The sequence below is a fragment of the Phocoena sinus genome, chromosome 7, assembly GCF_008692025.1.
Source record: "Phocoena sinus isolate mPhoSin1 chromosome 7, mPhoSin1.pri, whole genome shotgun sequence".
In the NCBI taxonomy this organism is placed as follows: domain Eukaryota; kingdom Metazoa; phylum Chordata; class Mammalia; order Artiodactyla; family Phocoenidae; genus Phocoena; species Phocoena sinus.
In genome coordinates, this window is record NC_045769.1 from 29,445,092 (window position 1) to 29,470,944 (window position 25,853).

The following is a 25,853-nucleotide window of genomic DNA, read 5'->3' on the forward strand; positions in this document are numbered from 1 at the left end:
ATACATAGGAGATGACAGTCATAGATGCTACCTGAAGAGCACGTAAAGTGTAATAGACAATATGGCACAATTAAACACCTGCGTACCCAGAAACATACAATCTGGCCCTTGCTTACCTCTCTACTTACTCTTTATTTTTCTCATAGCCCCTGTCACAAGATGCAAGGTTTAGCTTATATATTTGTGTTCTTGATTATTATGGTTCCCCAGAGATGAGATTTGTCTGGTATGCAACAGTGTCCATTCCAATCAATCTCACCCACTGGAACAGAAATTCCAGGGGAACAGGGACCATGTCTACCTTATTCACCATTTTAATCCCAGAGCCTAGCAAAATGTACCTTGTAAATTCTCAAAAAAATTTTTTTAAATAAATAAGTAAAACATTAAATAAATAAATTAATAAAACCAGCGACAGCTATATAGAGAGATTATATAACTTCATCTTCTGAATGCCGCTACTAACACGATTACACAAAATTGAGCGTGAACTTGGGTCACAGGCATGAGCAAAATTTTCAAAGAGTTTAGATGGGAAAAAACTTTCTAGACCCTGGGGCAGCTGCCCTGAAACAAACCACAGATATATAAGTGAGCACAGCCAAGATCAGCAGAACTTCCTAGCTGACTTATAGATTTGTGAGTTACTGAATTGTAGAGTGGTTTGGTTTGTGGCATTATTGTACCAATAACTAACTAATATTAAAGTCTACTAAAGTAATAACAATTAATTACCAGCAGAACAAACATTAAAATGCAAAGAGGATTCATCTTTTTTGAAATAGAAAGTATTTCTAGTTAAATTATTTGGTTCCTCCATAGCCTCAAACACCTTTCATGCAGCCATATCCACGTGACTGGGGCTGAGCAGGCCTAGGTAGGACACACCTACAGAAGAAACATGAAGGACATCAGCAAGCTCAGCACCACAGCAGGAGATGTCACCTTTCCAGCACTGTTTGAATACAAGTATTTCTCATACACATTATCCAGGACTGAAAGCACAGCCTCCACGGTTTCCTCGCAGGTGGCCTGAATCTGAGTTTCTGGCAGGGCAAACCCATATGTACCCATATGTCCCTCAGCTCAAATGCATATGAGAAGGGGATCCCAATGTCCCAAGCCCAGTCTCATGAAAACCCTGAAGTGCCACCTACAAATGAAAACATGGAGGAAGAGTTAGAAGTTATTCTGTGAAAGGACAGATTTCTACAGCCATTTCAGGGACTAAAGTTCAACCCAGCAAAATAAATCAACTCTTTCATATTAGGATCTATGAATAGCTGCCTTCTCTCTCTCCTTGACATTTTCCGCTTCTGTCTCCACTCACCATCCCCACTATACCTGGCATTATGCCTGGCACATCTATCCCCACAATGCCTGGCATCATGCCTGGCACATAGCAGAGGTTTGGTTAAAGTTTCTCAGCTGAATCAAAGACAAGACAATCTGATATTGGAAAATAAGATTCAACTGACCTGTAAAGGAACAGAAACAAAATGACCAATATCACTAAAATGATGATATTAGGAAAATATCATCTCGGTTGTCCTTCAGTGGGTGGAGGAGGGGGTGCTTGGGGATGGGGAAAGAAATGCACTCTCCTTTCAACTAAATCCTTTTTTTTTTTTTAAACTCCAGGCCCCACCTGCTTTGCCTGATGGTCCTCTGGGAACTGAATCAACCGACCAAGGGTCACTGGAAAATGTCTTTCCTGTTAACTCCTGTGCCTTCTCCCTGCCAGTTCTTTTTAACTGAAGCCAGAGGGAGTACTGGCCTGAGCCAGTGTATTAATTTTTGCTTTTAGCTCACACCTTATCCCTAGAGAGCACAATTCTGGATTTGTACAGACTCCCTTTTATCCCTGGTCATTTTGATTTGTACAACTTCCTGTTGATCCGAGGAACTATTCTATCCTGTCCACTCCAGTCTCCAAAGTCCACTGAATTCTTTTGTGCTTTAGATACTATTGAAGAGGTGAAAAAAAGATACTTATATAAAATATCTGCACTAGATCCAACTCTATAATTGGTTCCATGCTTTGCTTTCAATGCATTTGCTGCCTTCTGTCCAACTTGGATCTGTAGGTGGGAAATGCAGAGACAGATATCTGGTGTTAAAAATAAATCCAACAATTCAGAGCATTTGCTATTTTGTCCAAATCCATCCTCAGAGTTCCAGACCATCTTTCTAACTTCCCATTGAACATCTATACCTGGGTAGTCTTCTGATACTTTAGACTCAACATACTCATATCCAATTTTATCATCTCCCCCACTAATAAGGCTGTTTTGATTTTCATAGTTCTGACCTATCATGTGCCCCCAACATGTAAATTCCTACAATCATCTTTGACTCTTCTCTCAAACAGTTACCAAGTTGCATTTCTAATGCCATCACCCTATTTCAGTCTTATTAACTCTGAAATGGACTGCTGTCATCTTCTAATAAGTTTTCCTTCCTCTTGCCAATCCTTAATCCCGATTGATCTCCCTGACTTCCAGGTGAACCTTTGTAGAGCAGGACAATGATAATGACCCTGCTGAAAACCTTCAATAACTCTCAGTTGCCCACTGCATTTGTATAAACTTCTCAGTCTACTATTTGAGATCCTCTATGATAGGGATCTAACCCACATTTCCAACACCATATTCTCTAGATCCCACCCTAGATTACAGTCAAACTCAAGTTCTCCCACAATTGCTCAGGCATACCCCATGTTCCTCAGCCTCTCCGCCTTTTCTCAGGATATTTCCTCTACTTGGGATGCCTCACCTCTTCTCTGTTGAAATCCTATGCAAACTCAAAGAACCCTCTCAAATGCTAAGTTCTCCATAGGCATTTCTTGAGCACCCTAAGTGGATTCTCTCTCCCCACTTTTTTCTCCCATAGCCCTTTGCTCATGCTTCCCTTATTACTTCTCTCTTGTTTTTCCTTAAAGGTATTTAATACTTATCTCTCATAGGCTCATAGATTTTCAGAGCAGAAAATGACACACTTCCTTCTACCTACCCCCATGTCACCTTACTGAATTGGAAATCCTTCAGAACTAGATGATTTCTAAGGTCTCAGCCTTGCTCTCTTCAGACCCTTTCCTGAGATCAGAGTCACTAACTGAGGTCCAAGTATATTGGCTATATTTATTGACTGTCTGATAAATCTCCTTGCATACCCTTTTGATAGTCTAAGTATTCCCTACCCTAGATTCCCTAATGCTATATTCTTCCCACCCAATGGTGTATCCCACTACTTCCCCTTGGGGTCTATACAAACACCACCAAAATCCCCTTGGCCACTCCCTGCCTGGATCCACAATTGCTTTACCCTTGAGGGCAGCCTGACTACACTTACAGGTACATCAGCTCCCTTGACTTCTTCCCCTGACCAGTGACAGATCTAGTTTTAGATTCTGTCTCTCTTTTCCTGGTCCTGTATTGTCTGACTGAATCCCAAGGTGTGACAAGGTGATGTCTGGTTAGAGTGGGGATAGGCACAGTGAAATTCAAAAGGAAGACTAGGAGAGGTAATAAGTGGTTATGGGGTCCTGTGCAGCAGTAGGACTTTGCACTTTCTGTGTGTGTGCTAAGATTCAACATTAAACATATTTGCAAGCTTTTTGACTCCTCTCCACTCACTACTAAGAGTTTTACCTTCTCCTTCTCTTCCTGTAAAGAGATTCTGTGGCTGCCCTAGTTGCTGGGCTTGTGTTGTCCAGAACTGAGATGATGGGCAGGAAGGGCTAAAGAAGTACAAGGAATAAAGCTGGTTTTAATCATTTACACTGGGAAGAGGTACAAGAGCTGTTTGTAGAAAGAAGGGGAAATTATAAGAAGGAAAGGAGAGTCAGAAAGGGGATTTCTAGAGAGAGAAATTCCAGTAAGGAAATAAGAATGAAGAGTGGAGAGAAAGGATTCAGGGTAGCTGCCATGTGTGAGTGAAATTAAGAGCATGAAGCCTAGAGAAAGAGTTGCTAAGAAATAGCAACTACATCCTTTTTGAAGTTCTTTGAGAGTCTCTGGTAGAGATATGAACTGCTTTTAATTATTTTTAATTTCCATGTGTTTCTGTGTTTCTTTGAGTGAAACTCCATGTTAACTGGTCTTAAGTGTAATTTGGGTTACATGGAACAGCTCCAGGCTACATTTTCTATTCAAATGGTTTCTTGCATTCTTTTTTCTTTCCTGCAGCTCACCCCAGATCATGATTCTTCTTCCCACTGCCAACCTTCACTTATTTTATCCTATATTGCTCCCTTTCCTCAAATCTTGGCTGTGGGGAGGGAAAGAGTCTCCCAGTTTCCTCTTCTTTATGGACAAAAGAACTTTTGATTTTTTTTTTTTAATGATTCCACAAGCAATTACCATGGGCAAGTAGATAGGAGTAAGAAATATAACATATATGATAAGCACACAGTTGTGATCCTTAGCTTATGGGTTTGGTCCTTTCTGAGAAGATGAAATGAAGATTCCCCTAGACTCTGCCTTCTATCTCAAAGGGTCAAGCTCCTGATTATTCTTCTCTTTCCTTTTGACACTATATTGCAAGGCCATAGAGAGCCAATTGCTCTGCTGTCCTTCTTAGTCAAAATAATAAAAACCCCTTGCTAGTAGTGCATAATTTACATTGTTAAAGACCTCATGCCTGCTTAATAACTTCTTCACTGGGCCCAGAGAATTTCCTGTAGACATATATTCACAGGCAAGCACTCAGAAAGATTGATTAAGGCCCTGGCATGGGTGTGGGAGGATGGAGCTTGGAATGGGATACAGGGGCTGATATGGAAAGGGTTCCAATGCAAAGAATATCAGCATTTGAAACATTAGATTTCTTATAGCTATTCTAATTTCCAGAGCAGTTTAGAATGAGGGTATATATAGTTCTGTTTCCCCTACTTAGTGATTGCCAAGTTGTCTATCATACAGTATAATATTTATGAAGATTTCTACAAATTTTTGGTTTTGTAAATACATAGAGATTAATTACTAGTCTCTGGTGGTTGTAAATATACCAGAAATGGAAAACTCCTTGAACAGTTGGTGTGATTCTATCTTTGTGTACTCTATCAAAGCTTATCACTAAGAACTTAAAAACACTGCTAACTAGCTTTTATGAGTTTGATACATGGTGGCAACATTTTCAGTCTTTTTATGGAAAAGTCTTAGTGATGAATGTTATGCTAACTCTTCAACACCTAAGGCGGTAAGAGATACAGAATTGAAGCAATCTTTCTCAATTCAATTTTCCAGTCTCTACATAGAGTATTGAGGATGGCCAGTAATTCCCATCTTCGAATTCCACCTTCTGGTAACGGCAATGCCAGTGCCCCCTCTGTGGCCAGAGGGCTCTAATGAGACAGCCAATCAGCAGCCCAAGACCCTGTGACATTTGAATACAAACCTTGCAGAAATGGAGATGTAGTAACTGCTTTCCTGAACCTAAAAAGGAAATGAAATTCTCTAGAAAAATACTGGAGTATATAGACCTCTTTTTTTCTGCTGGTAGAAGGCCTGTCCCATCAAATATCTATAATGGCCTGACTTAGGTGGTTCATTTGTATTTGTCACAGAATCCTTTAAGCAGAAAGTAAACATTTATGGCAAATATCAGAGGAATTGGGAAGTAAGGAGGGTTCTGGGCTTCTTGACTAAAATTTCTGTTTCTGTACATTTCTTTACTGAAGAAATAGAACTTCTGGCACAGAAATGAGGAGGATATAGGACACAGTGGACTGGGCATCTAAGTCGATGACAGCTTCCAGAAGTTGCAAACCCTTCCTGAGCGGAGAGAGGCAGTGTTCTGTGGTCAGAAGAATGTGGCCTCTGGAGTCCAAAGACACGAGTTCCAAGCCCAGACTCCAACATTTACTGTCTACAGGGACTTTAGAAATATAATTAACTCAAGGTCTTAATTTCTACATCTCCAAAATGAGCTTACTATATTGTCATGAGGATCAGATGAAGTAATGGCCATAAAATCTCTTTGTAATTTTTAAAGTTATAGGTAAATGTTATCTCTACCTCTTGCAAAATGATCACGTAGTACAAATGTCCAAAAACAATTGCAGGAAAGATATTGGGGTACTGACAGATATTTTTGACTGCTGGGGGGAAGGGCTGCCTTCAGCAAAGATCTATAGTGGCTTTTCTTTTAGTGCCCAGACCTGTGTTTTATGGGTGATGTTCCAGTGGGAGAGGGATAAGAGGAATGACAGAGCCAATGGGCCACCAGCCTTCTGTGATCTTAAGAACAGAGCAAGATTAGCCCCTATCCAGCCCAGCATTTATTGATAATGAGGAGCTTGTTTTAAAAAACAATTTTTTTAAGATATGCAGAAAATAAGTGTTCGTGAGAATGTGGAGAAACTGGAACTCTAATTCACTATTGGAAAGAACAGAAAATGGTGTACTTGCTGTAGAATATAGTACGATGGTTCCTCAAAAAGTTGAAAATAGAATTACCATATGATTCAGCAATTCTACTGCTGAGTATATACCCCAAAGAGTTGAAAGTGGGATCTCAAGGTGATACTTGTACACCTATGTTCATAGCTGTATTATTTGCAGTAGGCAAAAGGTGGAAACAATTCAGATGACCATTGTTGGATGAATGGATAAAGAAAATGTGGTATATACATAACAATGGAATATTAGTCAGCCTTAAAAAAAAAAAAAAGGAAATTCTGACACATGGTACAACAGGTGTGAAGCTTGAAGACTTTATGCTAAGTGAAATAAGCCCGTCACAAAAAGATAGATACTGTATGATTCCACTTACATGAGGTAACTAGAATAGTGAGACTCATAGAGACAGCAAGTAGAATGGTGGTTGCCAGGGACAAGGGGGATGTGGATTTTTTGTTTAATGGGTAGAGACATTTCAATGATGCAAGATGAAAGTTTTGGCTGCACAATAACATGAATATACTTGACACTACTGTACTGTCCACTTAAAAATGGTTAAGACAGTACATTTTATATTATGTATATTTTACCACAATTAAAAACTGAAAAAATAACTTTTAAGAAAAGATAACAAATAACTACAACAATTCTAAATTGACCCTTTCTTTGACTTAGTTCTATTGTTCTCAGGTTCACAAAAAGGCAAAGAGCCCAGTCCTTTTCAACAATTCTGCCCACCAGGACTTGGGTAAACACAGCATCAGAGAAGGACCCTGGATAAGACAAAGCAGACTTTCCCTGCCCCAGCTTGAATTTCACTGGCACTTCCCCTTACAAATATTCCTAGGCAAATACTAGAGGCATAGTTTAGAAGAAAATAAAGCATTGTGTTTAGCAGAGAAGAGAGCAGATATTATTTAGCCGTGTTATTTTAGATATGCCATATTCCACTAACAGCTGGGAAGTTCTTTAAAGCACGGTTCAAAAGCTATAATTGCTGAACGGAGCTTCAAGAGAATTTACAGAAATGAAAGCGCATTCCTGCAGATTATTAACATAATCATCTCATTTATATTATACACGAATACCGAAGATGTCTCCCAACTTGACACTTTTTGAAATAGGTAGTTAATTAATGCAGGTAAAGCAGCATTTAACCTGAAGCCTTCCCAGCAGGCGTCTGGCAAGGTGTGAAAAGCAGGAGAAAGGAAATAAGGAAAAGCAAAGGGAACAAAAGCGAGGCTGGAGCCAAAACCCTAGAAATGGGAATCAGGAAAGGAAGGCAGGGTCGTGCTGAGGCTTCTCAAGGCTCTGGCTCAATGGTCTTACCGGTTCTTCATGGTTACTTGATTTATTTTTGGTGTAGCCATAAGTCATGAGGATGAGCTGCCCGTAAGAGCGCATGGTCAGGAAGCAGGCAATGTTCTCCTTCCTGCTCTCGATAAAGCTGGAAACAACTTTAGTCTCCGGTTCAGACATGGGTCCTGTCCCACAGAATGTTAAATCTTGGCAGTTGTGAGATGCACCGATACCTGAAATATACAGGAAACCCCAAGGAAGGCATCACGATCTCCGTTTAGCACTGACCAAGGTCAAGGAGTCAGCCTTGCTCAGGACATCTGTGGGTGGAATTAAGGCTTGCCTTTGCTTGTCTAATTTTGTCCTGCTAAAATAAGTCATTCAAGGAGGAACTCAGGAAGGCAGGAGGACTGACGTGCAGATTTAGAAACAGACCCCTGCTTATGTGGCCCGGGAAGGAAGATGCAAAATGGAATGGCATTTTCAGTAATCTTTCACTTAAACCTTTGGTGGTCCTTGAAACAAATGCTTGGGAACCTGTTCTTGGGTTCCAGGGTCAGACTCTGTTATAGTCTTGTTGCCCTAAGGATATCTCTTGCTGTCTTACTGGCTTGAGTCTCATTTAGAGCTATTTCGCAAGGACAAAAAAAACACAAAAAGTAGTCTGTCTTTCTCACCAGTAATAATAAGGACCATCAACAGAGCACCTTTTACATGCAGGGCACTGTGCTAAGCCCCTCCTGTGTGGCATCTCATTGAATCTCCACAACAACCTACTGATAAGATGGTATTACTCTGAGCCACGTTTTAAAAATAAGAGAAAACTAAAGCCTAGAGATGAAGCAATTTTTTCAAGACCACAGAGCCGCCAAGTCTGAATGTTAACCTTTCCCATCTGGTTTTTAACCAGACTGCTCTTAACCATCCCTACCTCTATTTGCTTCCAATCCATTGGACTTGTTGAGATTCAGAAACATGAAACTGCCTTAAGGAGAAGTAAATGTTTGCCTTGTTTACTTCTGCCTTCCTGCTGTAAAATAATTTGCAAGGATACTTCTCTGATTTTTCTTTATAACAATTCGTATATTTTAAAACCAAGTGATGGATTTCAAAAATATTCACACTGGTCTAGGTCTTCTTTGCCCTTGTTTAGCCAGTCTCACTTGAAAAGAGTCCTGCATTTCAGTGTTGCTGTTCTTACTGTATAGATAATATCACCTCTTTAGAGGGAGTAACACTGACCAGGAAGTCCAGAAAGCTGTACAGAATTAGATGTTTATTTCAAAAGATATATATATAAATAGTACTAATTCTAGTAATTCACCTCTTTTCTGGCTTCTCTTCTCCATTTTTTGTGTGTGTCATTATTCATCGATTCATCTACGAAGCATGTACTTAACTACACCAGGATGCATCGAAATTTCTATTGAGATCTGTCCCAAAACACATGCCATTATTATGGGATGAACGAGATTTCCTCCAAAGCCGATCCTGTAACAGAGGAACATAGGGAAGTTGCCATTCTAAGGTCTCATGAATCACAGTGTTAGTGATGATGGGTGGTCCTCGAACATGAAAAATGGTTCCTTAGGATTGTCTGGAAAAACTGCCTCAACATTCTGAAGCTTGTGCATATAAGTTTTAGTCCCCCAGATGGGCTAGCAACCCCCAATAACAGGAACATCTGTACAACCCAAAGTGTATATACGTGTAAACCATCCAATTGGAGCGGTAGTTTGGCCTTTCCTTCACGAGCAGATTAACAGTGCCTGGTGGACGTGATCTGCTTAATCAGGAAAAGCTTCAGAGAGTCATTATTTTAGGTCCAAGTGATAAAGGACGAAAGGGAAATAGCTTGGCGGATGGGAAAAGGCTGTTCCAGGTGCATCAGAGATGGTCTCTGCACATTTCTGGAAGCAGAAGACTGATGAGTAGAGACAGGGATAAAGACCTGTTTCGCCAGACAAGGTGGGAGGGAAGGGCTTGATTCACATACCGGGCCAGAAAGTCTGTTACAGAGAAAGGGGTCCCACGAAGGGCTGGGGGAGCCAGGGTGGGGGAGGGGGAGGAATTCATAGTCTCTGGAAACAAAGGCTCTTAATTATGGAGCGGTATGATTTAGAACCTTTTTTTTTGCAGTACGCGGGCCTCTCACCGTTGTGGCCTCTCCCGTTGCGGGGCACAGGATCCGGACGCTCAGGCTCAGCGGCCATGGCTCACGGGCCCAGCCGCTCCGCGGCATGTGGGATCTTCCCGGACCGGGGCACAAACCCGCGTCCCCTGCATCGGCAGGCGGACTCTCAACCACTGCGCCACCAGGGAAGCCCCTAGAAACATTTTTAAAGAGGAAGTTGTCACTAAATAAAAATCTTTATGAGATGTTTTCCCTCCTCAACCCCTCCGTATGCCTGACCACCATGAAAAATGAAGGTTGGGTTAGTATTTATAGATCATTTGTGCCCTTCATGCTTCTAGAACTGATATAAGGCTACAGGGTAGTATAGGAATTTTATACCAGCATAATCCTAGTCATGTGGCAGGCAATCCACAAATTTTAAGGAGGTGGTGTTGGAGAAACATTGAGTCTGACTGAAAAACTGGGAATATGTCAAAAACAACCAGACAAACAACATGCTCTGGACTGCAAAAAAGGCCTTCAGCCTCCTCAGTCCTAAACTTGACTTAGGTTATTGACTTAAAAATGTTGATTTTTATCCCAAATGAGGTTTCTTCCTTTACACGACTACAACACTTTTTTTTTTTTTTTTTTTTTCCGGTACGCGGGCCTCTCACTGCTGTGGCCTCTCCCGTTGCGGAGCACAGGCTCCGGACGCGCAGGCTCAGCGGCCATGGCTCACGGCCCCAGGCGCTCCGCGGCTCCCGGACCCGGGCACAAACACGTGTCCCCTGCATCGGCAGGCGGACTCTCAACCACTGCGCCACTAGGGAAACCCTACAAAACATTTTTATAGCTGCAGTCACTGCAGTGACTGAGGTCAGAAAAATGAACCCGAGACAAGATCTAGTTCATGAACCCATCCCAGGACCAAACTCGATGTACTCACCGTTGTCCAAGTATAGATGTAACCATCTATGTTAAGAGCCAGAAGCACATAGAAGTCCAGGTTTTTAAGGAGACTTCTTATCCTTGAGTTGTCTTTATAGTTCTGTAGAATCTGGATATTTAATAGAGAAACATTTGGAATGATCCTGGGAAGAGGTCTTTTCTCTCTTAATTTTCTAACAATTTCAACTTAATCATAAGTGGTGACTGAACATCCAACCTTTGCCATCCAATCCTGCCTCAACTGTCCCGTTCGTTATGGTGGTCTTTCTGAAACGTCACCATGCATCAGAATCACCTGGAGGACTTTTTTTTTTTTTTTTTTTTTTTTTTAATTTTTGGCTGTGTTGGGTCTTCGTTGCTGCACTGAGGTTTCTCTAGTTGCGGCAAGCGGGGGCTACTCTTCCTTGTGGGGCGTGGGCTTCTCATTGCGGTGGCTTTTCTTGCTGGAGGACTTTTTAAATTACAGCCTGCCCACCCTCCATCTCCACCCCCAGCCCCAATGCAGTAGGTATGAGGTGGTGATGTGGAAACCCAGAATTTGCATTTCTTCCAAGTTCCCAGTTATGCTGATGCTATGGGTCTAGGAACCACACTTTGAGAACTATAATTTGTGGGTTGAATTATGTTTGGGTTTCTGAAAAGACTGACACAAAAAGTATCTTATATTAATTTTAAAGTTTTCTTATTCCCTCAAAGGAGGGATATAGGTAATACACAAGAATTCACGGTGCCAGGTAGTTTCCATGTGTTAATCTCTTAATCCACACAATAGTGTGTTCTTCATGATTACGTTGAAGTAGTCATTTCATACACCCTTTGCAGGTAAAAAACTAGGGGTCCTAGTGATAGAAATTTTGCACAAGACTATTAGAAAGAGCTCCAGGATTCAAACTCATCTCTGACTTCCAAGATGTATTTTCTTCTCCATTTAGATTTGTTTACCTTCCAATAAAGATAATTTTGGGTGCGTTAGAAAGAGAACAGAACAATTAACTCAGTTTTCAGTGAAGCTACTTATGAATTCCATTTCCCTTGGGGTGAAGGAGCAGCTCAGTGGAGAGCTGCCTTGCCAAGATGTGAAAGAAACCTGCTTTCCAAAGCCGAGACATGACAGGTATTTTGTGGGGTGGTTAACCATTATGAGAGAGTGAAAGACACTTATTCTTTCACAGACCACTGGCAAAAAGCAGGGGCAATCCATTCCCTGGAATGAATTCCACAGTCCATCCAGATAATCTTCTTGGGGTTATTGGATGGTTGGCTGATCTGGAGGAGACATTCATATTTCATTATCAAACAATGGCTTGTGATTGAGGCCACCGAGCAAAGTTATCAGGTTGTTTTATTCCCCTAGAGGTACCTGTCTCCTTCCACTCTGTGGTTTCACGGATGAGGCAAGGATGCTGGCAGAGACACCCACCAATATGACCCTTCTGTTGGCCCTGCTGCCAACCGCCTCCTGCGGTTACCTTGGCTATTGTTCTTAGGACCACAAGCTGACGCCTCCGTGTACCCCATGCAAAGCCTGGTCTTCCCCATATCCTAAATTATTCCCTAACTTTAAATAAACGCATAAACCACAAACTGAGAGGCTAAATCTCCATAAACCTTATAAAACCTTACCACATAGGGCTGACTCAGAGTGGTAAAGTGCATGACTCAGAGGTAGTCAAACTGAACCCCAGTCTACATTTACGCTTCCTGAAACTGTGAAAGGATCCAAATGCATAATCTCCTGCGATACTTATTACATTCATTACGTTCCTCTTTCCTTAGAGACTCCTGCAGTCCTAGCTGACCCAATCTTCTTTCTCTTCTCCCCATTTGTTGTTCTTGTACTCACTCACTCAAGAAAGATTCCCTCCTCTTTCAGAGGTGGGATAGGTAGGAATTAACCTGGCAATTACGGATTCTCTTTGGTGGAGAAGAAGCTGTGAACACGCCCATGTTTGTCACAGTCACATCTTGTTTTGGTTTGTAAATGGCCTGGACTCATGCTATTTATTGGAAGCTCTTGGGAGCTGGGCTGATGAAGGCTCTCCCTCTATATCTGTGAGAAACTTACGAATTGAAATAAATATGGGCTGGATTCATCATATTCAAGGAAGTTTTCCCTTTTAGCCTCACCCATTTTCAAAACTCCTGGCATAATTCCTAATCTACCCTTTACCTTAATTGTCTCTTGTAATCACCCTTTTTATTTATGAGTCTATGTAGATGACCATCTCCTCGTTATGTGTCAATTCTATTCTTTAAAATACGTCCTAGGCAAAGGATGTTCAGAGGTCTTTTTGGCTGACTCAGCCCAGAGTTGGACGGCCTATGGAAAACTCAGGCTGGTAGGTGGCCCACACTTAACATATCAACCAATTACCCACTCGGCTCCTGGGTAAATTCTACTTCAGAGCCACCGAGATTTTTTTTGTAGTTGTTAGTAATTCTTGAATTTGGGGATGTGCTTTGCAAATTAACGTGTCTACAGTGAATAAAGTAATGCTAGTTCTTAATGCCAAACTACTTTGGCAGTGGTTCTTGAAGAGTAGTCCTGGACCAGCGATATCAGCACCACCTGGGAACTTGTTAGAAATGCACTGTTTTTCTGTGACATGAGTGTGCCTCAGAATGACCTGGAGGAGGGCTTGTTAAAACACAGATTGCTGGGCCCACCCACAGAGTTGCTGATTCAGTAGATCTGTAGTTAGACCCCCCAAGAATGTGCATTTCTAACAAGTTCCCAGGAGATGTTGATGCTGCTGGTCGAGGGACCACCCTTTGAAAACCACTGGTTAGGTGCAGTTGTTGTCAACCCTGCCTACACAGTAGGATCACTTAGGGAGCTTTCAAAAGGTGTCTGGGCCCCATCCTGGAGCAATTAGCTCAGAATCTCTGTGGATGGTGCCCAGGCGTCAGTATTGAGCAGCCAGGATTGAAAAATCACTGTTCTAAAACTGAGAGCCAAGGAGGCCTGGCCCTGTGGAAAAGTGGTTATTCAGTCTCAAACACTTTTCATCGTATCACATGTTAAAAGGGCAGAGAGCCTAGAGATTGGGTTATCCCTCTGGCTATGCTACGGTCTGGCTGTGTGACCTCGTACAAGTCACTTCACTTCTCTGGGTCTTTGTTTCCTAATAAAATGAAGGAGCCAAAAATAAAGGTTGTCCATGATGTTCAAACATTTTTATGGGGGAAAAAAATGTGTTAAAAAGACAATTTTGTAAAAACTCAAAATACATATGAGAAGTGAACTGGGGATTTCTCCCTTACGCAGCCCCCCACCCCGTCCCCCTTCCGCTGTGGGAGCACCGGAGGCACCCAGGTCTTCACAGAGCACAAGCTGGAAACCTCTCAGCCAGAACGACTAAGGTCCTTTCCAGCCACCCTCCACGATTCTAAGTTCCTCAGTCTTAGCGGGGACGAGGGAGGCCAAGCGTGAAGAAAACTAAGGGATAAGTTCTTACTTCTGGGACTTTATTTTTAAGTCCTACCCCTGTGGTCTCACCCAACCATTCCAAATTCTCTTTACCCCAGAACATGATTCCACCCTCATGATTAAGATGTAAGCATTTACAAGTATTTAATTAAAAAAAAAATGTTTATTGGAGTATAATTGATTTACAATGTTGTGTTAGCTTCAGGTGCACAGCAAAGTGAATCTGTTATATAAATACATATGGATATATGTATTTGGACTCTTTTTTTAGATTCTTTTCCCATATAGGTCATTACAGAGCACTGAGTAGAGTTCCCTGTGCTATACAGTAGGTCCTTATTAGCTATCTATTTTATATATAGTAGTGTGTATATGTCAATCCCAATCTCCCAATTTATCCCTCCCCACCAAGTTTTGAATTTTAAAATCAAGACTTTGGAAAAGCCAAGTCTCTCTGTCTTGCCTCTTTTAACCTTGTCTATACTTCTGACTAGAGCCTCTGGATAGTAAATAAACATCCTTGAGTGGGACTCTAATTCTCAGCCTTCTCACTCACCTTCAAATAATACATGGGCCGGCTCTCATAGGTCATTCCTAGGAAATGCTATGTCACCACTTCCATGTACTTCTCCCTTATCTCACTCATCCACTGATAGATCTGAAACAGCCAGGGAGGACTGAGGTTATCAATAAGAAGATCCTCTGCTTGCCTCTAAATTAAGAGAATTGCTTCTTTCATCAAGATACTGAACTCTGAACTCTTCGCTCTTTATTAGCACACAAACTAGAAGACTAAACTGATGAATTATGACCTCCCCTCCTCCCATATTCTTTAAAGATCTACTCTGCCACCCAAGCTTAGGACACCCTGTTGAACTTTACAAATAAATGATTGAGAATTATCAATTTCAACAATCCAGTATAACACTTCTGAAACATTGTACAATCACACAGCCTTCAAATGGCCATGAGACTTCCTGACTTTGCAGTGGCACTCAATCATGCCAGAAATTTCAGGTCCAGCTTATTTTGTGGGATCTTGTTTAGTCTTTATGAATCCCCAAAATATCTTTTGCTAATGTCCATGGATCCAAAATTAGAGAAGAACCTGTGTATGCCCTTCACAGAACATGACAGTGAAATTTCTCAATCAAGACCAAGTTAATAACTTGGGGTTCTTTAAGGGAGAATGAAATAAGGAATTCACAAACATAAGACATATTAAGATGTCATTGGCATGTGACATGATACCTCCCACTCTCAATTTCTGTATACTGGAAATACCTGAATGACAAGAGTTATGGTAAATAATAATAATTAATTTGGCATGACAACTATTCTATTTGAAAATTTCTGTGTCTCAATTGACATTCATCTTAGCATGGAATATCTACAGATAAAATACATTATTATAACAGTAATAATACTTAAGTGGGGGAAGAGACTAACAACTCATCACATAGGTATTGTGTATTCTTCTGTGATGGGACTGGATCAGATGCAGGTGACTTGAGTCTTGGGCGACATACAAAAAGCAGCGTATCACAGCAGCAGCTATCATTTATTTATTGCTTAATCAGTAGAAGTGTAGTTTATTTCATTTGCTCTCAAACAAAGCTGCAGGATAGGTACTGCTATTCCTTTTTCATGTATAAGGAAACTGAGGAACAAAGAGATTCACTGTCTTGGTCAAGGTCCCAGAGCAAGTGGCCAAGCCAGGTATGACTCATCTCTGATACCAGCACTTATACTTCTCGTGGGTCTTACTGGATCTTGTTTTAAAAAAAAAAATCTAAGAAACTTCAGTACTTTGGGGTGATTGTTACAAAAGAAAATGTAAATTCTTTTTTTTCTTAAGTATTGAATTTTGCTACAATATTGCTTCTGTTTTATGTTTTTTTTCATTTTTTGGCCCAGAGGCATGTGGGATCTTAGCTCCCTGCCCAGGGATCAGACCCAGACACCCTGCATTGGAAGGAGAAGTCTTAACCGCTAGACCGCCAGGGAAGTCCTGAAAATGTAAATTCTTTCTTGTACTTTTTGAAAAAAATTCTGGAAAATATTAATATATTCCCCAATACTGAGGAAATAAATGGCAAAGCCTGGTTGGAGGGCAACTTGTGCATTTATGTCAAAAATTTTAATGTCCATATCATTTAACCCAGTAATTCTATTTTTAGAAATTTATACTTCAAAAGAAGTTCTACATAACATCACAACATACACACACACTACATATATACTTATATACTTTTTACTGTATCCAGTTTTAGAAACCACTAAACTTATCTTAGTAGCAATACAAATATTTCCTTGAAAAAAAAGTTTTCCCCATTTGAGAGCTGTTGCCTGTGCTCCCTACATCCTACTGAAAATACCACACTTTTGGCTAAATAGGATTCAATCAGAAGGTTTCACCACCCATGTCCCACATTCATATACGCATTGGCCCTGCCCAGCTTAAACTAGCTAAAGACTTGATTAACAAGAGTAACGTTTAATTTTGATCCATGTTTACACTAACAAAACTGGTTGGGGTGTTCTTTTCTTCTTTTTTCTTTTTGTTGTTTTGCCTTTTTATTTCATATCACTAGGATTTGTATCTTTAATGGTGATGGTCAGGGGATGATGTTTGGGAATCCCTTGACCTCAGTGCACAGGCAAACCTCAACCTCCCATTCTGAGGCTCTCTAGTCTATGGATATTAACAGTGAACTATCCCTCGCCCGCCCATCCTAAAGTAGGTTGTGACCACCACCAATGCTCCCACCAACGTGTCCATACTCACCTCCCCCATGGGGTGGTATCTGTTATAGGAATATGTCTCCAGAATCCTCCATGGGCTCACTACCTTATCCACAGCTTCTTTGTTGTACTACAGATCTGCAAAGGGAAGAAATACAGACAAAAAGCAATGAAGAAACCAGGATAACATGAGGGTTGGAAGGTTGATGAAAAAGGTAGTAGGAGGCAATGTGCACAGCATTTTGAGGACAAAAGTCATTGTTGGAGTCTTGCCTCTGCAACTTACTAATTGTGAGACCTTGGGTACCATAGAGTCCCTCTGAACTGCAGTTTCGCATCTGCAGTTTGAGGACAGCCATTCCCACTTTGCAGGGAGCCTTGGATAATTCAGCAAGAAGTTGTAGATAAACACACTTTTAAATTTGTATAAGAAAGAATAGCTAAGATTTATTGAACTGAAACTTACTGCGAGATACTCACTGGGTTAGGCAATTTAAATCTCATTTACTTCTCTCAAAAACTTTAAGAGAAGATATTCTTATTATCCCCATTTCAGAGATGAGGAAATTGAGTCACAGGGAAAGTATCATTAGAATTTAAACCCTGACAGCCTGACTGAAAAACCTGAAATATTAACCACAATACTGTAAATAATTGTAAGAATCTTTATGCAACAGTTTATTTTTTATAGATAAACTTTATTTTTTCAGAGAAGTTTTAGGTTCACAGCAAAATTGGATGAAAAATACTGAGAGTTCCCATATACCTGCTGTCCACCCCCCACCCACCCCCATGCACACAACCTCCTCCAATATCAACATCCCACACCAGAGTGGTACAATTTTTTATAATAAACGAACCTACATTGACACATCATTATTTCCCAAAGTCCATAGTTTACATGAGGGTTCACTGTTGGTGTTATACTTTCTATGGATTTGAACAAATATATAGTAACATGTATCCACCATTATAGTATCATACAGAAGAGTTTCACTGCCCTAAAAATCTTCTGTGGTCTGGCAATCACTGATCTTTTAATTAGTTTTGCCTTTTACAGAATGTTATATAGTTGGAATCATACAGTATGCAGCCTTTTCAGATTGGCTTCTTTCACTTAGTAATATGCATTTAACTTTCCTCCATGTCTTTTTAATGACTTGATAGTTCATTTCTTTTAGTGCTGTATAATAATTCCATTGCCTGGATTACCACAGTTTATTTATCCATTCATCTACTGAAGGACATTTTGGTTGCTTCCAAGTTTTGGCAATTATGAATAAAGCTGCTATAAACACCTGTGTACAGCGTTTTGTGGACATAAGTTTTCAATTCATTTGGGTCATACCAAGGAGCATGACTGCTAGATCATATGGCAAGAGTATGTTTAATTTTGTAAGAAACTACTAAACTGTCTTCCAAAGTAACTGTGCCATTTTGCATTTCCTCCAGCAATGTTTCCTATGCTTACTTTCCATTTGCATATCTTCTTTGGTGAGGTGTCTGTTCATGTCCTTTGTCCATTTTTTAAATCAGGTTGCCTCTTTTCTTATTGCTGAGTTTTAAGAGTTCTTTGTATGTTTTGGATAACTGTCCTTTATCAGATGTATCTTTAGCAAATATTTTCTTTCACTTTGTAGCTCAACTTCTCCTTCTCCCGACATTGGCTTTTGAAGGAAGAAAGTTTTTAATTTTAATAAAGTATAGGTTATCTGTTAGTTACTTCATCGATCATGCCTTTGGTGATGTATTTAAAAAGTCATCACTATTCCCAAGGTTATCTAGGTTTTCTCCTAAGTTATCCTCATTTTACATTTAGTTCTAAAATCCATTTTGACTTAATTTTTTGTGAAGAATGTAGGTCTGTGTCTAGATTCACTTTGTGTGTGTGTGTATGTCCAGTTGTTCCAGGATCATTTATTGGGTATTGTCAAATGTTTTTGTCTGCATTTATTGATATGATCATGTGATTTTTTATTTTTAGCCTATTGATGTAATGGATTATGTTAATTGATTATCAAATGTTAAACTAGTCTTGCATATATATCTGGGATAAATCTCCGTCAGTGGACATGGTGTATAATTTTTTTATACTTTTTTTGATTCAATTTGCTAATATTTTGTTGTGGATTTTTACATCTATGTTCATGAGAGATATTCGTCTATAATCTTTTATTCCTCGTAATGTCTTTGCCTGGTTTTGGTATTTGGGTAATGTTGGCCTCAACGAATGAATTAAAAAGTATTCCTTCTGCTTCTATCTTTTGGAAGAAATTGTAGAGAATCAGTATAACTTTTTCCTTAAATGTTTCATAGAATTCACCAGTGAAACCCTCTGGGCTTGGTGCTTTCTGTTTTGTAGGGTTATTAATTATTGATTCAATTTCTATAATACATATAGACCTATTTAGATTACTATTTATGGTCTATATTTTGACAAACCATTTAATAAAGCTATTCAATGCCTCGCCTTTATGCCAGATATTGTGCCAGCACAATCATGCACATTATATGATTTATTCGCATTACAGCCCTGTGAAATGTTATCGTCCATGTTTTACAAATAAGGAAACTGAAGCCAAGGGAAATCAAGTAACTTGCAAACAATCACAGAGCTAGTAAGTCATACAACTAGTCCTCTCTCTAAGTCACACAAATGTTTGATAAATGTTCTAATTCCCTTGCTAAAAGACTTTACCTAAGCAAAAAGTAGGGTTATATTTTCATTATGAGAGCATACCAACTGATCATTCATTTACCCAATAAATATATTTGAAGTGATTTCTGTGTTAATAGCACTAGGATGTGAGATTTTGGAGAAGCTGAGGTGTAAACTTTTGGATAGTGACAAGGAAACATGTTAGATATCTAATTAGCTAATGTTTCAATGACTTTCATCTATTTTCCCACATTTTTCTCTCTGAACATTCCGGTATTATATTTACTCTTTCCCTAAACCTTCATTTTTTAACCTGTAAAATGGGAATAATAACACCTTACCAAAGGATTCTTATGAAGTTTAAATAAGTTAATCTACGTTTAAAAATAAGCAAATTTCTGGAACCTAGTTAACCCTTAATAAATGTTAAAACACAGTAGTAGTTCAAAACAAAGCTAAGTAAAAGCCCTATTTTGCTGCAATAACATTGAAAATAAAAATTACATTGAGAATAATTTAGCCATCTAACTAGTGTTATCTTCAAACAATACCAAACTACAAAATATTTTGATAGAATTAATAAAAACTCAAGTTCTATTCACATCTACATAACTCCAGTAACTGATTGACTACATTTTAATTTTTTAATCTGTTCAATTCACACCATGTACCATAATCACTCACTCTAATGGAAATCAATTTCTCTACAAAACTCCGTGACTTTAATTGTTACTAATATTAATAATAATAATCTGACTTTAGCAGAAGCTTTTTATCTTCAAAACTGTAAATGTTTTATTGTTAAAAGAATTTTACTTTGTTTAGCTTGTCCACGAAAAGTTCATGATATAGGATTGTCTAGATAGTTAGTTAAAACAATGAAATGAATTTTAGAAGGAGACTACAAGAAACAAATGTCATTAAAATTGTAATAGTTGAGGAGCAATATGCTTTTCCATGTTTTTCAGGGATTCGTTTCCAACATTTATCATTTATTTGATTTTTTAAAAGTAAGCTAGAGTGTTTCAGAATGAGAAACTTCAATATAAAAATATATACAGGTATAATATGTTGAGGCTGATTATTTACAAAACATATTACCATTTTATAAGGAAAATACATACATCCCTTGGTGTGTTTAAAATTCAAAAAAATTCAATTTACACATAAATTTTCAGGAGTACATTTCGTGTGCTTATCAAATAATCAGCAAACATATACCTATTATAATAACACTAGTTAACCATTATTGGGCACTATATTCTAAGCACCAGTCAAAGCATTTGCCTTGTTATCTTAATTCATTCAACAACCCAATCGGCACTTGGTACTCTTTGCAAAAGTGATAATAGATAATAGTAGTAGCAATAGAACATAGATTTCTTTCTTACAGAGCTTAAAGTCCACTTAAGGAAGTGAGACATAAACACATGAAAAGCAAAATAACTTCACCATCAAATAATAAAACGTGAGGTATGATAAGCTAGAGCCTGATTACCAATTAAATGGTGCGCTAAATGTACTGAGGATGGGAGAGGGGGAATTCCAAACTGAAGTATGGCTAGTAATAATAACAACCAACATTTTAGAAGCAATTATGCATGCCAGAACTGTTCTAAGTTTTATATATATATATATATATATATATATATATATATCATATGAGATATATATATATATATTCCTACATATAATTCTAACAACAATCCTTAAGGTAAAAACTATTATCCCAGGGTGTTGGGGATTTTTTTTTTTTTTCTGAAGATTTTGTTACAGAGGCTAAATTATACTTTTACTATACTCTAGAAAATAAGCATAAAATATTTATTAGCCTATTTTTATAAATTGTCTATCTCTGATTTGGACTGCATAGAAAGCAAAATAAGTATCAGCATTGTAAATTCATCGGGAAATAGTTTCAGTGCTTTTTCAGAATGGAGAGAGGAGAAGAAATGAAGCAAATGAGAAGAGTCTTCTCAGCCCTTCCTTCTTTCTCATTCCTCACACTGGCTGTCCTGCCAGGAAATGAGATCACTGGAGTTGCTTTCACGCGACATTGGGACCAGGGATGGTGGCTGCTCAGAGCAACGAGGTTCCTTTCTTCACATAGTTCAGCAAACGTTCAAGTCTTCCTTATCGCCGTCATCTACTCAGTGCCGTAGGAAAGTGACTACAGTAAAAAGCAGTCCTGGCAGCTGGTGGATTCTTGTTTCAATTGGGCTGGTATTCCCAGTCAATTTCACAATATGGAGGGGAATAAATTAAAGGTAACTGGGCACCATCAAGCACCAACATTTGGCTTTCCCCCAGCTAATGTCTGCAAAATGTGTGCGTATGATGCCTCCTAAGTCCAGCACTGAATGACTGGGTCCATATAATATGCAAAAAAAAAGTGATCCGTATGGGATTTGAGTGAAAACCCTGATATCATTTTAACATGAAATTAAACACAATACTTAAACCTCAAAACCCCCAATACTTAGTTCAAACAATGTTTAAACCGTAAACCTAGAAAAGGCTGTTCCCTGTTTCTAGGCAATTACTTGGGTGATGCATAATACACGTAGAGAAAGAAGGAAAAAACTGGCTAATCCCCCAAATTACCACCAGTCTCATCTCACCGACCAAATGAAAAGATTATTGTACTTTGTGTATTCTTTTTTAATAGGAATTCATAAAATGTTTAACAGAGAAAATGATGCTTTGGTGGTACATTATTAATAAATACTGTACATCAAAGATTGCCTGAAAAAATTTTGACTGGAATGTAAAAAGAGGCAAAAAGACCTAATGAATATTGAGGAAAATTTTGTATTTTAAATACTTAGGAAACAGTTACATGAATATTTCATGATAGTAATGTGTTTTCAAAGTTTTTTTTTTCTTCTTACAAAATTAACATATGCTTATAAGTGGAAATTTTAGGAAGTATGGAGAGGAGAAAAATAAAAAAGAGAAGGAAGGAATAATCCTCTACAATCCCACCTCCCTGAGTTAACCACTGTTGATATTTTGGCATATTTCCTTTCAGTCTGTTATCTGTGCATATTTTTTACATAAACACAGTGCAGATTACACCTATATATAATTTTGTATTCCCTCCTTTTTTATTATATATTCTACCAGAGACATTTTCTCAAACCAATAAAAACTCTTTATAAACATTTTTAATGACTGCATAATGTTTGACAGTAAGTATATATTTCATAGCATCATGCACATAAATATTGTCATCTATGCTGGATATTAAAGCCATTTCCCTTTTCGGTTTTATCTTATAGTAAATAATTCTGGAGTTAATGATTTTTTGCTCATTTCTGATTATTTCCTTGAGTTACATTCCAGGAATGGGACTAGTAGTTCAGAGAGGATGAACAATTTCAAATCATTTGATTCATAGTGCTAGATCCTAAATGATTCTACGGATTTACACTTTTATTGGGAGTATGCAATATATATAACAGGCCACCTCCCTAAATGATCAAGGGAGAGATTACAAAGGTTGTCATCCTTGTTAGATTTTCTAGACTAGTATTACATCACACATAGTAAATAAAGAGTATCAAAACTTGCAGCTAATCTATGTTTTGAGTTGGTAAGAGCCATATAAAAGTGGACATTATTTTATATCAGTAAATAATAATGAAAATGAAAATAGTCAATAAGGAGCAGAATTAGCAGATTTGAAATGTTTCCCTCAAGTGCAGTTATGAGCAGCTGTCCACTGGAAGCCATCTTGTCTGAGTCCCACTGAGCCAAATCACTTCCATAATTTAACCTGGGCTTGGCAATCATTTTTTTAAACAAAAGTTTTATGCATCTTCTTTGTAGAATATTTGTAAAATGAAGAATAGTTGAGGGAAAGGAAAAAAAATTATCAATCAGAGAGAACAATGTCCATTTTAGCACATATTTTTTCTTTTATTTTTTAAAGTATTTTGATACATTTTGTGTTCTGCATCTTTCTTTCAGCATAAAACATGTCTTTCCCCATGCTATTAAAATTTTCATAATTATTATTCTAATGGATAAATAATATCCCATTGTCATATATGTCACATATTGACATTTGCATAACTTAATATGGGGCACTTAAGTTGTTTCCAAATATTACAATATTTAATATCTTGTTTATCTTGTACATAAAGCTATATCCCAGTGCATACAATTCTTTCCATAGTTTGTTTTCTCAGTGTAAATTTCCAGAAGCAGGGATACTAGGCCAAAGGATGTGTAAGTTTTAAGGCTTGTGATGTTTTTAAATAAGTTAATTTTTTTTCAATCAAAGCCCTGTGACCTACATAAGTCTTTGCCATTGATCTATGAAGAATCTCAGAAGAGAAAATAAGTGCAGTATCTATATGAAACCAAGTAAACTAATGGAAAACGCGAGATGGCGATGTCCAAACAGCTTTAGGCATCACATAGATCCTGGACTCCCTTTATATATCTGAAATCAGACTGTCTATGAAGCTAAGGGACAGGCTGAGGTCGCACAGTTAGTCTGGGGCAAAAATTGGAGTGGGTTTCTCTGTTCCGTGAGACCAAGCTTGTTGCAAGATTCGTTTAACCATGAAACAAAAGAGGAAATACTGTTTATAAACACACATGCCTGATGAGATATACCAAATGTGAAGAATAATAAACTATGTATGAATAAAGGAAAATACACTTTATGTGGAAACCACACACACACACACACACACACAATGTTTAATATATATTATATATTCAAAAAAGTTATTCATTATGAATAGGGAAAGAACACAAAAAAGATCAAATGACAGGAGCAACTTATAAACCAGTAAAATGAGTAACAAATAAGACAAGACACTTAGCCTTATAAGAAATCAACAAAATGAAAAATAAGTCAACTGTAGGTATTTTTCACCTGTCAAATGGGCAAATGCTTAAAAAGTGCTTTCATACACTATTGTTGGAAGCGTAGACATATGCAACTTTTTTAGAGGGCAATTTGGCAATGTGTAGCAAAATTCTTGAATTTTTCTAAGCTTCTAACCCAGTGCTTCCACTTCTTATAACTTATATTAGGGAAATAATCAAAGATTTTCAATAACAGCAAAAAAATTGTCATGTAGCTGGATCCTCATCATGGTATCATGTGTAAAAATGACAGTAGAAATCAACTCTGCCTTATAGGGTAGCAATGATGGAATATTATTAGTGATTGCATTATGTTTTCAATAAATTATGAATGTCATAGGAAAATTTTTATAATACAACTTAACTGAAAAATTCTTGTAATAGTACTATATACATAATTAGCTAAGTAGCTATCTACTCAAAAACATTAACAGTAATTATGTCTTAGTGAAGTTGTTTGGTAGTTTTAAACATTTTAAACATTTTCTCAATGATTAGAATAGTGTGATTTACCAATTGAGAAACTATGTAAATGAGGGATATGGAATTTTCATTACAATTTTCTTCTTTCAATTACAAAACATGACATATTTATTGGTACTTATCATACATTATGCTAGGAAATATTTTTTAGATATCCACTCATTTATTTAAAGATTATTAGAGTAATGTTCAATGATAAAACTTCAGTGATTATTATTCTTATCTCGTCGTGGTGTGTATGGGTAGGAAGAGGGGAGAATCGAGCTGCACTGATCTTGAAAAGAAGCTTTCCGCCTAGACAATCTAAATCATACCAGTCAGCCCCTCTTCCAGCTTCACACTCACCTATCATATTCCAGCTCCCCAGGAACCAGCAACCTCAGGAGGTACAAGTTTCCAAGCAGAGGCTTCATTCTTCTGCAAAAAGAGCTAGAAAATCCTGTGCTTCTCCTGCAGGTCATGTGTCTCTGAGAATGCATAAGGGCATAGGCTTCCACAATCAAGATGAGATAAATCAGTTAGTGGATGTCTCAGCAGAAATAATGTGAGCAGTTGCTTCATTAACTCCACCATGTCTTCAAACAACTTTTTTTAATAGTGGAAAACTATTTGATTATTTTTTCTCCTCTAAAACCAAATTAACTGAAGCTCTTGGTTCCCCCAAATCCAGAAAAATGTTTCTTCCCTATGTAAAATCTTCAGTTCTAGGAATCCCCATCACCTATATTCAAGAGCGGACCACTCCTGCTCTTTCCTCCACACAGGTCGCTGGGTATAATAGGGGGTGTGTCTTCTGCTCTGGTCAGGGTGGGCACGGTTATTATTCAGGATCTTTACTCCCTTCTGCAATCTAAGGCTTTATTTAGGGTCAAATGCCTTCTCTTG

At 38.4% G+C, this 25,853-nt stretch overlaps 1 protein-coding gene across 1 annotated transcript; it reads right to left on the bottom strand.

Moving 5' to 3' along the window:
* Positions 1–888: 888 nt before the first annotated feature.
* CPO (carboxypeptidase O) lies at positions 889–25,381 on the bottom strand. The gene is given in 11 exon segments (XM_032638641.1): positions 889–1,074; positions 1,077–1,147; positions 1,991–2,081; positions 7,731–7,933; positions 9,101–9,191; positions 10,766–10,876; positions 11,926–12,033; positions 14,754–14,855; positions 16,986–17,062; positions 23,899–23,921; positions 25,314–25,381. Coding segments are annotated over 11 exon segments (1,131 nt in total).
* Between the last annotated feature and the right edge of the window lie 472 nt (positions 25,382–25,853).